The 16725-nt window shown below is 40.7% G+C and overlaps 1 protein-coding gene across 9 annotated transcripts in view; it reads right to left on the reverse strand.

Annotated features, from left to right (window-relative positions):
- Window positions 1-16725, reverse strand: part of LOC125723477 (SH3 and multiple ankyrin repeat domains protein 2-like) — a 205170-nt gene that overhangs the window by 9812 nt on the left and 178633 nt on the right. For 7 of the 9 annotated variants that reach the window (XM_049000085.1, XM_049000083.1, XM_049000082.1 and 4 more), the window contains 2 exons: window positions 16452-16563; window positions 13014-15417 (listed from right to left, as the gene is read on the reverse strand). In XM_049000085.1, coding sequence (XP_048856042.1) covers window positions 13014-15417; window positions 16452-16563 — 2516 coding nt within the window. The remainder of the gene's footprint in view (window positions 1-13013; window positions 15418-16451; window positions 16564-16725) is intronic. The other 2 variants (XM_049000079.1, XM_049000081.1) reach the window with 1 other exon arrangement.

The raw sequence follows: 16725 nt of genomic DNA on the forward strand, positions 1-16725 counted from the left end.
TGTGAGATGTAAATAATTCACAATTCTTTGTCATATTGCATAAGACCCAGGAATTAAAGAAATATGAACACTACTAAATATGAAATATGAACACTACTACTTCCAGCTGTGTCAGATGACTGCTCGAGTCAAGGCCAAACTCAGATACACAGGCATTTATTTAGCAAAAAAGACATGCAGGTTTTAATGGCTACTGCTGTTACTGCTCCCCCTAACCGAACCGAAGCCGTGTGTCTCATTCCGGGAATACACTGGGTTTAGTGAGGACCTAAAAGAGATCATGTTTACATAACACAGCTTATTGGTCTGATGTGACAGATGTTCAGCAGTCCTCATAGTAAATTTATTAAAAGCTATGTTAGGACTTTGAATATTAAGCTATTCTTCTTACGGAGATCCCTGCTGCAGGTGGAATAACGGAATGTAATGTGCTTGACTGTGAAATGTAAAAATGCCAAAGAGGTATCTAAAGGTCCCTGCAACACTAACCAGGATAAGTGGTGACAAGATGGATGGACAGATGGATGGATGGTATTTAAATGGCCAGGAATAAAGGACTACTACAAAGTATAAGTGCATCACAGCTCAGGTTGAAACACGGGAGTTTGATGATTTGACTGGTTGCCCCTAGCAACGAGCCTGCTCACTTGCTGTTCACGGCAACATTTGATCTATGTATGAACTGCAGAGAAGAGGCAGACCCGAAACGCATGCTCACATAGAGAGAGGGAGAGAGAGAGGTAGAGAGAGGTACTTGCATAATATTTTGAAACGCAAGCCAACGCACACTTACTCCCACATCTCGAGCACACACTCACGCACCTGTGAGCACGTGTATACACAGACACACAGACACACACGCACACACATGTGCACACCTCACACTGTCACACAACATACAGGTAAAGATACATACACATCCGCATGCAATCATGCAACTACACAAAAACATGGACCACATTCATGCAGAACAGAGTGTGCAGGCAAGCCAAGGTATTGCATCCACACGCCCAAATCACAGACACACACTCACGCTGACACTTACAGACTCTACATTGTCACATGGGCATATATTCCAAGTTGGCAATTTATTTCTGCACTTCTTGTATAGGCTGGAGATTGTTATTCACTACTCACCCACTCAGCTGGGGAGCATTGTCAGCGTGCATAAGAAAGCCAGTGCAATGGTACTTCTGCAATGGAGCAGGGAGGGGGACCCGACACAAGGAAGCCTGCTCCTACTAGCGCAGGTGCCACGTGGCACAAAAGAGAGGTTCCAGATAACCACCAGGCTGACCTCTTTAAAAAGGCCACAGGCGGTATTTTGGCACCCAAAAGAGAGAATAGTATGAGCAAAGGTTTAATAGAGACAACATTGCTTCCTGGTTATGAGAGCTTTGGTTGTGATGTTGCACAGAATGCCAGAATTCACAGCTAAAATCAAAACATTCAGTTAACAGCGTCTCTCGGGGAAGCTGATAGAGGGGAAAGGCGAGGAATCATTCTTACTTTATTCATTTTGTTTTAAAAAATTGCTAGAAAGAGGTACACATAAAATCATGATTTGTAATATTTTATTGAAGGCTAATACCTTAAAACAAGGATCTTTACAGTTAAATGCACATTCAATGGATGACAGGCTTCTCATTTTTTAAATAATTTGATATGTTTTAGATTTACATGATTTTATATGGCAGGACACCCCAAATTCATGACACAGAGCTAAGGTCCACTGCCCCAGTAACATTTTCTGGGGTGGGGAGGTATGGGGTATTGATTGCCCAGTCGGGATTAAATAGTGTTACTGATGTGATTATTCCATTTCATGAAAAGTTTAGGTTATTATTATTATTATTATTATTAACAATAATAATAATATTATTATTAATAATATTTACTCAAAACTTTAGAGAAACTTGTAGAAAAAGTCGTTTTTTCCAACGAACGAACGTGCATATGCTGTGCTGGTCGTGGGGTTTGTGTATCCCTTCAAAAAACAGCGTTTTGCCCTCAATGTGCTACGCTTGCTGTAGAGTTCAGTGTAAAAAAGTAGGCGTGGTTTTCAAAACATTCCATTTTGCATGCTAAAAGATGGTAGACTTGTATCATATAGCTGTGGGAATTCAGCACACAAAATGTAAGTGTCTCCTCCATTTAAATTTCTGGGCCAGGTTCGATAGCTTGTTTCTATTGGTCGTGCAATAATACATCACAACGCACAGTGGTCAAAGTTCAGCAGAGTTCAACTTTTCCCACGGGGAGCGCACAAGCTCCTTGTATGGCACTTTGCTGCCTGAAATTATACGGTATTGTATTCCTTGCATAACCCTGTTATTTTGTCAGTCCATAAAATCCATACTTCTCCACCACTCACCAACTTGTACTATTTCTAGTACTGAACGGATCACCTGGAAATGTTAAAATTTAATAATCACATTTTTACTTCAGTGATTACAGTACTTTTTATGATAGGTAGGTCTGAATGTATTCTTATTCATCTATAGCAGTTTAGTTTGCAGAATCTTTCCCCACCAATTAGGTGGTTTCTTGTATTCTTTGTGCATGTTTTAATGTCCATGTTTGAAAATGTCATGTATATTATTTATAGTTTTATGTTGAAATATTTATATTGCATTTATTTGTCTTTTGCAGTAACACCAAAATGAGTAACTTTGGTTTACAAGTGTTTTCCAAGATGAGCAAAATTTTTAAATAAATTTTAACTTGATAAACGAACAAGGTCTTGCAATACAAATATTATGTATACGCTTTGTCTGCCAAGCGTTACGTGATCACAACTGAGCCGATGGTTCTTCTCCCTCTCTCTCTCTCTCGCTGTGGCATTGTGGGCAATCGTCTCCCATGCCCTCAGTTGGCGTGCCTCACTCGTATAATCAAAATTTATAGAAAAGCACCACCCGAATAAGGGTGTAGCAGTGCGAGCGATGAATCTGTTTAACAACAATGCAATGTCCACATTTCCGCGAAATTGGAAAGCAGGCAAAAGCGGCTGTCATTGGATAGGATCCCTGTTAAAGTTGCACAAAAAGAAAAAGATTCCAGTGAGCCAACAGACAGCAGTGATTCCGTTAGTTATAGTGAAAGTCGGCCTACAAAATAAGCCTCCTCTTCTCCTCTCTCTCATCTCCCTCACACCATCCACGATCTTTTCAGGGGTAAAGTGCAGGTTAATTTGTTTTATGTCCATCCATCCATTTTCCAAACCACTTATCCTACTGGGTCGCGGGGGGTCCGGAGCCTATCGCAGAAGCAATGGGCACGAGGCAGGAAACAACCCAGGATGGGGGGCCAGCCCATCGCAGGGCACACTCACACACCATTCACTCTCACACGCACACCTACGGGCAATTTTGCAACTCCAATTAGCCTCAGCATGTTTTTGGACTGTGGGAGGAAACCCCACGACGACATGGAGAGAACTTTGTTTTATGTATTTTTACTTTATATTTTGTATTAATCGTTTTTTCTGAATATTTTTGAGTTGTAGAACAAATCATCTGAGTTTCAGTTATTTCAAATGGGAAAATTTGCTTTGATATACGAGTGCTTTGGGTTAGGAGCACATTTCTTTTCAGTACAAAGTTGGTGAGAGCATGTTTCACAAGACTGGTGTGTTTTGGTCCTGTTTCTAAAGAGCCTGAATTATCTGCCTCTCTGTCCTGCTCTTCTAAAACCTCCTCTGGCTTCCCTGACTGATCTAAAATGCAAAGTGCAAACAGAAAGTAACATACAGTAAAATACTATACATTAAAATCAATAAAGAAATTGAACCTGAGAACAAAGTGATGTCCAAATCAATGATCAATGAAATTATATCAAAACTAAACTTTATCTAAACGTAAAATTTCAGAATAGGTAAACAAACTGACCCTGGAATAGCCTATTTAACTTCTTTTCTAATTTTAACTACAGACATGCATAATCATCAGACAATGACAAAAATGTAGATTATGAAATTGACCTTGATGATACTGATTTCTTCATATTTAACATTTATAGTACATTCTCATAAACACACAGGTACACACACAGCTAAGGAATGGTCTCAAACAGGGGTCTCAAAATATAGGCCTGCAAGTCAGTTTCATACAGCCCTAACATGTTTTTCTCTTACTATTTAATCAAGCCCTCAAATCAATCTTTACTTTGTACTAGGTATGAAATAGTTACTGGTTTCACAAAAAATTCTGAGTGGTATTACCTTTTCAAATTGTAATTATCATTAAAACTGTGGTTAATTACTGCACTTTGAAAAACTTCAGCCTCCCAGACACAAGCACACAGACGCAGCATGAAACGTGGGTTTCTTTTCTGTCAGTTAAAACATGGCGGAAGGCAGTTACAGCACTGTGGAGATTTTCCAGCCTTCTAAGAGGATGAAGTCTGATGTGGCTGTTATTTGGTTTTAATCTTTAATCTTTGTAACCACCACCCACTTCTTTATAGCGAGGTAAGTTAACTATTAGCTCAGTGCATGATGTTGGAACTTCAGAATGGGCTAAAATGTCATGGTTTGTCTATCTAACTTGCTAATGGTTTGTCAATAATGTAAATTGTTAGCTACTCTTGTAAAAACAGTACACAATGCTAGTAGTGTAGTGGAGCCTCAGAGCTAGCCGAATGCCTATTTGTTAAGAATGAATTCCATGTATTTATATGTTCTTGGAACAGAACAGTTGAGACCATTTTGTTTCCTTCATCTGCATGGATTTTCCACCATAACTACAATGTGACAACATTATTTGTATTGTTTTTGAAGTTCAGTAAATAGTTGCACTCTGAGGAGATCATACATCCATCCATCCATTTTCCAAACCTCTTATCCTACTGGGTCGCAGGGGGTCCGGAGCCTATCCCGGAAGCAATGGGCACGAGGCAGGGAACAACCCAGGACGGGGGGCCAGCCCATCGCAGGGCACACTCACACACCATTCACTCACACATGCACACCTACGGGCAATTTAGTAACTCCAATTAGCCTCAGCATGTTTTTGGACTGTGGGGGAAACCGGAGTACCCGGAGGAAACCCCACAACGACGTGGGGAGAACATGCAAACTCCACACACATGTGACCCAGGCGGAGACTCAAACCCAGGTCCCAGAGGTGTGAGGCAACAGTGCTAACCACTGCACCACCATGCCGCCCCAAGATCATACATTCTTCCTTCAATTTATCACAGGCAGTTTTTATAGGTGAATTTAAAATTTCAAGCTGAAAAGGATGGGAATGTTTTTGTTGTGTGATTTCTTACGTAGCCATGGCCCCCCAGGTAATTTGAGTTTGAAACCCCTGGTCTAACAGAACATTTATTTTCTGGACATTTCACCTTTCAAGTACACTGCCCGGCAAAAAAAAGTTGTCGTCATGTGAATCTATAAACTTATATCAGCAAATACTTAAGAGCCAATGACTACTACACTATTATTCACTACTATATGACTATTACAGCTCAACAATGTTATGCAGCAATAAAGTAAAATCAGGTGAGTACCTGAATCTACTGGTCAGGTTACACCTCCATCCATCATAAATTGATTTTTTCAATGGGCATATTCCAGGAGAAGAATGCCTAGATTCATTGGGTTCGAATGGTGAAAGAGTGGTTCAGGGAGCACGAGGAATCATTTTCACGCATGACTTGGTCATCACAGAGTTGTGACCTTAACCTCATTGAAGATCTTTGGGATGTGATAAAGGAGGCTTTATGGAGTGGTTCAACTCACTTGTCAATACAGGATCTCAGTGAGAAATGAATGCAAATCTGGATGAAAATAAAGGGTGAGATGTTGCATAAGCCTGTGGAAACAATGCCATGAAAAATGTGCCCCATAAATCAAAGCTAAAGGTGGTCCGATAAAAAATTCAAATGACGACCTTTTTTTGGCCGGGCAGAGTATATTTGTTTGTAATGTTACAATTATCATTAGTTACTTAATTGTGGTGAAATGATTTTACTGTCAAAGTTTCACTCTGGTAATCTGGTCTTATATGTCACTGTGGACAAAAGTGTCTGCCTAATATGTAAATATCATGTAAATGTTATATCTTAACATCTTAATAATGTAGATTATAAAAACAGCTTACTTCCATCACTGTGCGATTGGCAAAGCCAGAGACCAATGTGAAACCCTCACACAACGCACACTTGTGAGCTATAACTGTATATCAACACATTTAAAAATTAATATTCTTAGTCCAGGCTAATGTTGCCTGTTTTTGCTTACTAAAATGGGACTTACACAGGCATAAGCAATACCTTGGCTGAAAGTCACAATTCTGAGATGACTGTTACAAGCTACTTTGTAATATGAGGGGAAATGTCTCTGTGGTAATAAATGTTATAACCAGGGAGAAAGTAAAGAAAACAGCAAAAAGTATAACATAAAAAACATTTCTTGGGCAGATTGAGGAATATGGCACAACTGAAAAGATTCAGGCCTTGTACCTCAATAGTTGGCCTTAGCGACACCACTGGGAATAACATATGTGTGCTTCATGGAATTTGAGCTCTTGAGCTTTGGGTAGTTAGCACAATGCTCTATTTTCTGAGTTACAAGAGAGCACAGCATTTTATTTTTCAATCCAGAGTGATTGTGCAATATACCAGATGGGTATATACAGTGGTACCTCAGAACTCAAACGTAATGGAAAACCAATTAATCGGTTCCCGGCCCCAAAAAATTACACCTAAATATGTTTTTTTTTTTTAGCATTTAAACACAAAATAAACCGGAAAAAACAAGAAGAGCATATACTAAACACATCTAAGCACATTTATCAAAATTTGTAAAGTAAGAAAGTAAATGTATCCAAATAATGTGCAAAGTTTAAACAAAAAAACAATTACAGCGCGTGTAACATTTTTTTCTTAATGGCTTCCAAAACGATAAAGCATTTACCCCAATGCTACCCCAAGCCATGCCCCAACACTGCGCCAACACTAGACTATGCCATGCTGTTCATTGTTTATTTTTATTATTACTCTGTATTCGTTGATTTGTTTGTAAATCGCAAACTTTTAGGTTGTACAATTTGTACAACTATTGCGTAACTTTTTAGTGAGCAATGGCTACCAAAATGATACAGTATAAATAACAGTGTATTACTTGATATTTTCAATAAAAAAAGCACTATCACCAACAAACGATGCTATCACAGCGAATGCGAGGCTGAGACTGAAGCGTTACCCTTTGTTTCCGCTGAGAGACGTGCCGCGTGACTCATTTCCCCGCACGTACAAGTTACAGTATCTCAGGTCGGCGTTCATGATTCAACTTCTGAGATTCAGATCTAGTTCTAGGTCATTTTTTGTCAAATTGGTTGGTTCGACTTATAAGAAATTCGAGTTCTAATGAGTTCGAGTATTGAGGTACCACTGTACTGTATTCCTTACATTTCCCAAAAGACTGGTCTGTCATTTTCTTTAACACAATGAAAAAAAAAATCAACAAAAAAATGAAGATTCCTACTTACAGTATACATAGGTTATCTGTAATCAACAATTCCTTGACCACAAGACAACAAGGAGTACTGGAAATCAAGTAACTATCTTGCCTGATAGCTGAACTTTCATTTAAAATGGGAAACAAAATCTCCAAAACCCATGTCACTCATGTGGCAAAGTAATTTTTTTAAGCCTGTGTGCCTGTAATCAGAAGGTCACTGGTTCAAACCCAACCTCAGCACATCTGCAAGTCCTTGAGCAAAGCCCTTAACCCCCAGCTCTCCGGGCACCCCAACAGGTGGCTGCCCTTCACAGACAGCTTACTCTACAAAGAGCAAGTTGAGGGAGGCATAAAGACAATTTCCCCACAGGGATCAATGAAGTATCAATTAGAGTAGCTGCCCTCATGACCCAACTCTGGATAAGTGGAAGATGATGAATAGATGGATAAAATATACCAGGGAAGATATATTGCTAGGGCTATGAGAGCTAGGGCTGGGCATTTGGACTGTAAGTATGCTATTAATGCTAGAATATTTTTTCTAATGAAAGATTGTATATCATTTTTCTTTTTCTTTTTACATGAATATAAGGTAATAAATGGACAGCGTCACTGTTTACTGAATTTTATTGACTCTCAAAATACAGTACAGCTGTTTCAAATGCTTTTCAAATTACAATACTGCACAAATAAAATTACTGAACTTTGGATAATTCAAATACGCTATAATACAGTACAATACTGTACATAAAATATAGTTTACTGTAGTTTTGCTACTGAATCTCGTTGGCTCGTTTTTGGCAGTTTGATGACTTTGATGAGTCTATATTCATAAATGAGAGAAAATTACTTTCTTTTTCCCTTCACGTTTTCTGTGCATGCAGCGTTAGCCTCAGGTAGCTAGCCAGAAGCAGACAGGTTACCGCAAGGCAAAGTAGGCAAGGAAAATAAGAAGAATTGCGGTAGTTTTAATTTTTTCACAGAATTTTCATCTGACTTCTTTTTGTTTGGTCTCATCTGCACTACAGCCACAATGTGTCCAAACAATGGACATGGCATTTTTCTTTGGTACAACCCGCCAGAGTTGCTCAGTTGACCTGGTGTTTGAGTCACATTGTGATGTACTCGTGATTATATAGCACATGCAAAATAATCACCAGGGCTTTAGATGATGGGTGAAACATTTGTCCAAATGCCAGCTTTTTGGTACTATATGGATGCTTACCTACAGGCACAATTTGGTAAGGAAATTGGTAGTAAGCCTAAAATATTAGTGAGATGCCCCCACAGCTGAGCAGCTTTAAACTTTTTTAAGTTTAAAATACCACACATGTATTAACCATAAGGTTATGCTAAAGTTAATGCCTGCGTTCATAATTCCACGATTAGAAAGACACTGGCCAAAAATGGTGTCCATGGGAGAGTTGCAAGGCAAAAACCACTGCTTAAGAAGAGGAACATAAAGGCTTGTCTAACATTTTCCAGAGAACATTGATTATCCCCAACACATTTGGAACTTCGTTCTATGGACTGAGTCAAAAGTGGAATTATCTGGAAGACATGAGCTCTGCAACATCTGGCGTAAAGCTAAGACAGCGTTTCATAAAAACAGCATCATGCCCACAGTCAAAGATGGTGGTGGTAGTGTGATGGTGTGGGGATGCTTTGCTGCTTCAAGGCCAGGGCGACTTGCTTTAACTGAGGGATACATGAATTGCGTTATCTAGCAGAAACTACTGAAGGAGAATGTCTGGTCATCAGCTCGTGATCTGAAGCTCAAAAGCAGAAGAGCAAGTCCACCTCTGAATGGTTAGATAAAAACAAAACCAGGATTTTGGCCCTGACTTGAACCCCACTCAGATATTTTAGTGCAGGGGTGTCAAACTCCAGTCCTGCAGGGCCAGAGCCCTGTGTAGCTTAGTTCTTTCCCTGTTCCAACACAAGTGATTCCGCTCAAGAGCTGTGTGGTAATTAGCACAAGGAGTTGAATCAGGTGTGTTAAACGATTCTCCTCATTTCTATGGGGAAAACTCTAATCTCAATATGATGACCTTAACCCCTACCCAGCCCTAACCTTAACCATAAGTAGCCAAACAAAATACGAGACTTTTGGCATTTTAGTTTTTTGATTGCATTCACAGATCTTTGTAGGGACCAGAAAATGGTCCCTTTCATGTCAAAATAACAGATTTTTGTTACATTGTGGGGAACATTTGGTTTGAATATAAACATAATCCACACACACACACACACACACACACACACACAAACACACACACTTGATAGCAAAGCTTTCGGTCCAATAAGGCCAATGTGCACATAAAATTTGAAATTGATCTGTACAGTACAATAGTTTTAGAGTTATTGTGTTCACAAGACCAAATGTCTACTACAGCTGCCGTTTCCTTACTTTACTGCCACACAGTACTGCTGCTTCATTGTGTGACAATTTGTCTGGAAATAAAAGCAAATGTCGATATTCCACCCATGTTTTTGTGAAATTATAATAAGATCTATCAAATACTTTTTGACATCACATTCACAGTCTGCTCTCACTCTTCTCTTTGCTGCCACTAAGTAATTTGTGTCAAAATTTAGTCAATTCCAGTTAGGCACCCATAAAATACCTCTGCAACGTTTGAAAAATATATGTCAAAAATGTTTTGAGTTATCGTCTTAAAGAGATCAAGTGTCAAAACTACCCTTTGTTTTCACTATGTGCTGTGGTTTCAGCTTGTATGTTGCAGTGATCTGTCTCAAAATTTCACCAGTTCCAGATCATGCTAAGTTTGAAAAAGTTCCGTCAAATAGTTTTTGAGTTACTGAGTTATTAAACAAAGCATCTGCCGCAGCGTAGGTCTCCAAACCAAAAATATTCCCCAGACAGGAATATTATAATAAATGTATAATCCACTAAACTGCCGGCATTAAAAGTTGCCTACTGAAGGGGTGCCAATTAGCTGTGCTGATCGTCGATTTTTAGCCTCTGTGGAGAACAGCTGATTTGGCAGGCTGGGTTTGATTATGATTTAAATACATGTTGTGACCTGTTTAAAACCAGTGGTTCTGAAATATTTTACACTATGTACCATTTATGAAAGTATTACACTATCTGCGTACCACCATCACAACATTAGACTTACTCATGCAGGCACACTGCAGGGGTGGCAACTTGTAAGTGATCGTGTTTTGAGATCGTCCCATAACTGAAGCAGTGCCACACAGTGACAGCAAAAAAAAAGGTAGTTTAATTCATTTGATCCTGTAAATTTATTTTTGTCACTTTTTTGGCTAGGTGGGGAGGGTATTCAAGGTAGGCTGGAAAGATTTTCTTTATGTTGTGGTATTTTTCTTCAGCAAAATGTATTGTGGAACAACCCAGCAATCCCCTCCAACCCCAGCTCCATTTAGCTAAATTTATTGTGGGAAAATATAATTGTGTCACTTACCCATAGTCAAAATTAATGATGACATAAAAGAACACATGCAGACCTGGTGAACCTAATGCAATTAAAAAAGTCACACAAAGTGCTCCATGGGTACCGGAAAAATAGCCTGACCCTGAACACCAAGCTTCATTCATTCCTATGGATAGCAATATATATGTATGTGTAAGTCTGTAAAGAAAAGTGACTTATGTGTATTTTGTAACCACATTTATCCATTCAAAATGTGAGTTCATCCATCAGGCAAGATAACATCACTTGCTCCCTAATATTCTGTGTCGTTTTGTTGGCAAAGGATCAGCATACTCTGAAGTGATTTGATTTCTACTGTTCTTATTGATTGTAGCTAATCCCATGTATAAATTACAAACAAGAACGTACTTTTTGCGTTCAGTTATTATATTGTGCAAAATGAACATATCAGTGTAATAGTGCACCTGTATATTGTGCAACCTCCCAATATTGAAAAATAAAATGCTCTGTCCAGTTTTTGAACCAATATGGAATTTGATTTGTCTTGTGATCTCTTGTGGCCTGAGATCTCAAGTGGCAACTTTGATAGTTTGATTGATGAAGGTGTGTGTCTCCAGTTAACCAACTATAATGATACAGTGAAGAAATGTAATGAGATTCTGAAAAGACTAATTAATGAGATGTAATTCTTGGGTTAGCATTCAGGGGACAAGATTAGAGTTAAAACTCTTACAGCAAAGGAAACTATACATGCATTCCTGTTATGACAATGTTTCTTTTGTTGTGTGTTTGTGTTTCAATGTAATGTACAGCAAAAAAATAATGTCAAGCTTTGTAATACACCCATTAAAATAATTATGCAATTATGCATTATGACCAAGTTTCAGCAAAGAAATTTACTATTGTAAAATTCATAGTATTTGCAAACTTCATGGCAGCTTCTGACCTTGCTGTCATATTTTCTTTCGATGAACACAAATAATGAAAATGTTACATTTGCAGTACAATTAAACTGAAAATTACAAGAAATTTAGAGCACATCTTAAGGATTATGCTAGCTTGACAGTATTTTGTGGGAAGAGACTCTGTATGGTGGAGGAGGGGATTTCATAATTATCGTTTATCCTCATATTCTTTAATTAAAATATTGCATTTTCTTAGGCATCACCCAGCCCTAATTGATGTCAGCATCAATATCAGTGATAACCAGAAAGCAAGTATTGGTACTTGGTCTGAAAAAATAGTATTGAAAAATAGCTTCTCTAATATACCTTTATGAACACAAATACATAAGACATAAGGCTAGATGTGATCAAGACTCCTTTCTGCAGATTGCTCTTACAGTGCATGTGTGACAGAGCTCTTGCAGCCAATGGCACTAACAGCTATGAGCTTACCTACCGATGCACTGAAACCTGGAAACTCTGGCACCACAAATTAGATCTGAGTACATTTACTCTGCTCACACACGTATTTCCCTAAATCCCACATATAACACATTTTCCATCAGGAAATGCTCAGCTTTCCTTTGATTTCATGCAAAGCTGATGTAGGCCCAGGTATTACGAATGTTCTGCTTATGGCAGCCAATGTATAATTCATGACTTGCTATTATTACATCTACTCAATTACCTGTTGCCATACTTCAACTGCTTAAAGTTAACAGGCTCATATAAAATATATTGACCCAGCAGTAATAGGACTAAACACGGTTCTCACAAAGATCCAAGCCACAGACATATTCATTGGCTACAGACTTGTTTCAAATTTCAGTTGTAAGTAGAGGCAGGGAGTAATGGCCGATGGCACATACTGACCCAAATCAAGCAGACTGACAGCAGAAACACAATGGTTGCTTTGCATAATGTACCATAACGTACACTAACCATTATGAACCATAACATAACGTTTCCTCTGTTTTAGGTTTAACAATGAAACCATCTTGAGCACTGAAATCAGCATTCCAAGCAAATCTGTTGATTAACCCAATTAACCCAAGATAAGTCACTCAACCCACAACACAAATCCTGCCATACAATAAAACAAACAAATAAATAAATAAACAGTTTGGAAATAAGGAACAGGTCGAAATAAATTCTATGGCGAGTAAAAGTGAGACGAATTACCTTGTTCTGGATCCTGTTGGAGAATCAAGAGCTTCCCCTGGCTTGGGTGTCCGTTCTCTGTTCATCTGCTGCAGAACTGAATTCAGTTCACTAATCACATTGGCCTTGGGATCTGGAGTAGGTGGACTCTTAAGTTCTGGAGGATCACCCCAGAGTTTTGATGTCCTTTGTGTTGGGGTTTTAGGAGGGTCAGACTGGGCACCCCCTAGTGGTGGTGGGGCAGGAGGCATCCCAAATGTTTCAAGGCTCTCTTCAATTAAAGCATCCTTGTAAAGTGCATTGCTTTTGTTGATGATAGGCTTCATTTTTGGCTTGGGTGGGACGGGGGGCCTGTCGACCAGAAATGCTTGCCCATCTGCATAGACCGTACAAGTGTCTAGGTTCTCTCCACCCTCTGAGGACAGGGTGGAAATGCTGGACACGGTTGAGATAGTGCTGGTTGTCTCCAGATGTGGGTCACCACTACTCCTGCTGTCTACTTCCTCAATTCCCGAGTCAGTAATGGGCTCAAAGTTCTCAGGTGGTGGTGGTGGGTAATTGGGAGGCATGCAGTTTGACAGCCCCATCGGTTTCTTGAGTTCTGCATTGGCCATCACTGAAGGTGCTATATGGGCGTGATAAGGAGCAAGGGAGGACCCCGCTGTTCCATTTTTCCTTTGCTTTAGCAGCTCAGCAATGGCGCCTGCCTGATCCTCTGGGATATCGAAACTGTTGGCGAACTCAAGTGGGGGTGGCAAGGGCTCTGAGAACACAAATTCTTCATCAATGTCTACAGAGGCTAAGGGTGGAGGGGGGATGCGGAAGGGTAACTTTACAGGCTCATCCACTGAGCTGATGGTGATGATAGTCTTGCCATGGGGGCCAGCAGGCTTGGCATTGGGCGCTTGAGGACTGGTAAGGGTCGCCGCCTGATTGGGGGCTGGCTGGTTAGGGTCTCGCAGCTCAGTGGGGGCACTGTCAGGAACAGTAGGTTCCTCCCTTTCTCCACCTTTGACTATGCTGTTCTCTTCAGTCTTGGTCCCATCCACAGTGTGCACCATTAGGAGGCCAGCAGACTTCTGCTGAGAGGTGTCTACAACGTCTATTAACATATTTTTCTTTTCCTCCTGTTTCTTCTCTTCTTTGGCTGAGTCAGACTCATACTTGGCTTCTGTCATCTGCCTTCTTAGGCCCCCACGCTGGCCTGGCCGCCCCATGGTGGCAGTCGTAGCAAAACTGGGTTCCATGTTGGAGCGCATTTTGGTGTCGATGAAAAGAGGCTTATTGAGGTCGGGTTTGGGGGACTCATTCTTCTGGGTTTGTGGCTGAACCTGTTCTTTCATGGCCCGGTCTCTGGCAGCTAATGCGAGAGCCAGGGGGGAGTTGGGGTCCAGTGCTTTGCCCGTAACAGGATGCACATAGTTTCCGCCATTAGTATTGTACGTTTTGCTCGTAGGCAAGCTGACAGGACTGTCAAGGTTGGGACTGTTTCCTGTCCGCGTGCTGAGAGGTTCCCTCACTAAGGTGGGCTCAGGAGTGTTGAAATCAGTCACGTTGCCACCTCCCTGAGGAATAACCAAGAGCGAGGATGGAGGAGCCATCAGTTTACGCAGCCGCTCATCATTGCTGAACATGCCCTCATCAATGGATTTTGACTGCCGGAGGCGGGGGGTAGGGGTGGGCACCGGATCCTCATCACCCATGTCAGTGGAAAGGAAAGCAGGAGAGTTCCTGTGGGCTTCTAACCTCTTCTCCCGATCCCGTACTGCACCAGCAATGGCCGCTGCAAATGGGTTGCTGAGGTTTAGTCCATCCTCGGGCCGCAGCTGACCTGGGTGATCTGGTGTGGAGGTTTCTATCTCCATGCTGCTGCCTTGGCTGCTCTTGCCACTACTGCTGGTGGAGGGCTCCTTCACAATGATGGTGGGAATGGGGATGGAACACGTCTTTTCGGGGCTGTCCTCCACATTGGGCTGTTTCACCAGCATGCCCTTCCTCCTTGCTGGCTTGGCGGGCACATACAGTGCCTTGTTGCTCAGCTTTCCCACCTCTGAGTATGGGTTTTCAGGCACATGGGCCCTACGGTTACGAAAGTTCTGTTGAGATGAGGCATTCTGCTTGTAGTCCTCTGCCTCGTACTGCTCCGAATTCTGCCGATAGTACATTCCTTTGTCCCGGCGGATAGTGCCCACATTAGCATCCCCCCGATTAGAGGCAGGCCCTTTAGCTGCAGAGTTCTGGTTGAAACCTTGTCGGACAGTGCCATAGCCTCTTGCTGTGGGTGATTTGGGGGTGTTGTAAGGGGGAGAGGGAGGAGAGATCGCTGGTGGAGGGGGAATATCCTCTGATGTGTCAGGCATAGAAAGGCTCCTGGTAAATTTCAGCAAAGGAGGCGTAAGAAACTGCTTCTCCTCTTCAGTGATTCCTATGAAACAGAGAAATCACTCATCTAATTAAACAAAATAAGTGGAAGACATGGGTAAATGGGAAGAACTTCGGGAAAATGTAACATAATTCAATACTTCAACAATTTCAGGAATTGAATGGCTAAAAAAATATAAATATAAATGGACAGAGTCTAGATCCATGTACCTCATAAACCAAGAAGGTACAGGACCACTACTGTAAAATTTAGAGGAAAAAAAATACCATAATTCTTAATACATGTGGAGACCAGTCAACAAATCGACAGTGCAATTCATATTTTTCAGCTTTTGCATAATTAGTTCTTTGTGCTTAAGTATTTAAAGTAGTGAGTGGATTGCAGTGATTTAGCAAAACAGAGAACAATTTAAGGACATCTCTGAAAATATCATCAAACTAATCACATTTGTCTTAGATCTTCCAATACCAATAGTGGATAAAGCCAAACTGGAGGCAAAGAGAAGCAGGACTGCAGAAGTGATTGGAATGTGCTCTCCTGTATTAAGCTAATGTGTGCTTCTGCACTTTCACCTCCTGATTTAGTGCACACATCCCAAGACATAAAGCCATTACACTTAGATCATGCCGTTATCTACCAATCAATAGTTCAGCGGAGTGAAAACTCCCTGCAGATCAAAGTCTTCTCTTTCAGTCAGAGCACATAGGAAATGTCAAGGGACATCTGATATACTGGAGAAGTGGGGATATAAGTGCACTTGCTGCAGTCATCCAGCCACTGGTATTTCATATTTCCTACTATTAAATCTTATACCTAATTGGAAAATTGAAAGACTCTGTCTCATCAAAATCTAAACAGATTTTGCATTTTATTCAAAAAGGTTAAAGGAAAAGGATGTGTGATCTGCTGTATCTCAGTACATCACGTCATCAAACTTTTTGTGAACCAAGAATAACCCTTTATGATCTTGAGATGTCAAGTGTTACTGAGCATTTGAGGTGCTGTGCCTCAATGTAAGAATGAAGTTGCAGTGGAGAGGAAGGAGCTGAACTGGTACAGCAGAGCAGGGACATCACCTATTGACTTTTGCCTTCTCATCGTACCCTTTGGCACACCCAGGTAGGAGCCTCTCGAACTCCCTGGCACTGTTGGGGGTATGGCGGCCACACCCTGGCAATCATACACAGACTAGAATAAGAGAGTAGGTTAAGAGAAGAAGAGACACTATGAGGTCGAACAGGCATACCTGCTTGCTAACTGGTCCCATTGCACAAAAAAATAAAATCATGGAAAATAACGGTGTGGCTCATTCGTCTTTTTTAAAAATGATTGATTCCTGTGGGACATTGA

Source organism: Brienomyrus brachyistius, unplaced genomic scaffold, assembly GCF_023856365.1.
Source record: "Brienomyrus brachyistius isolate T26 unplaced genomic scaffold, BBRACH_0.4 scaffold49, whole genome shotgun sequence".
In the NCBI taxonomy this organism is placed as follows: domain Eukaryota; kingdom Metazoa; phylum Chordata; class Actinopteri; order Osteoglossiformes; family Mormyridae; genus Brienomyrus; species Brienomyrus brachyistius.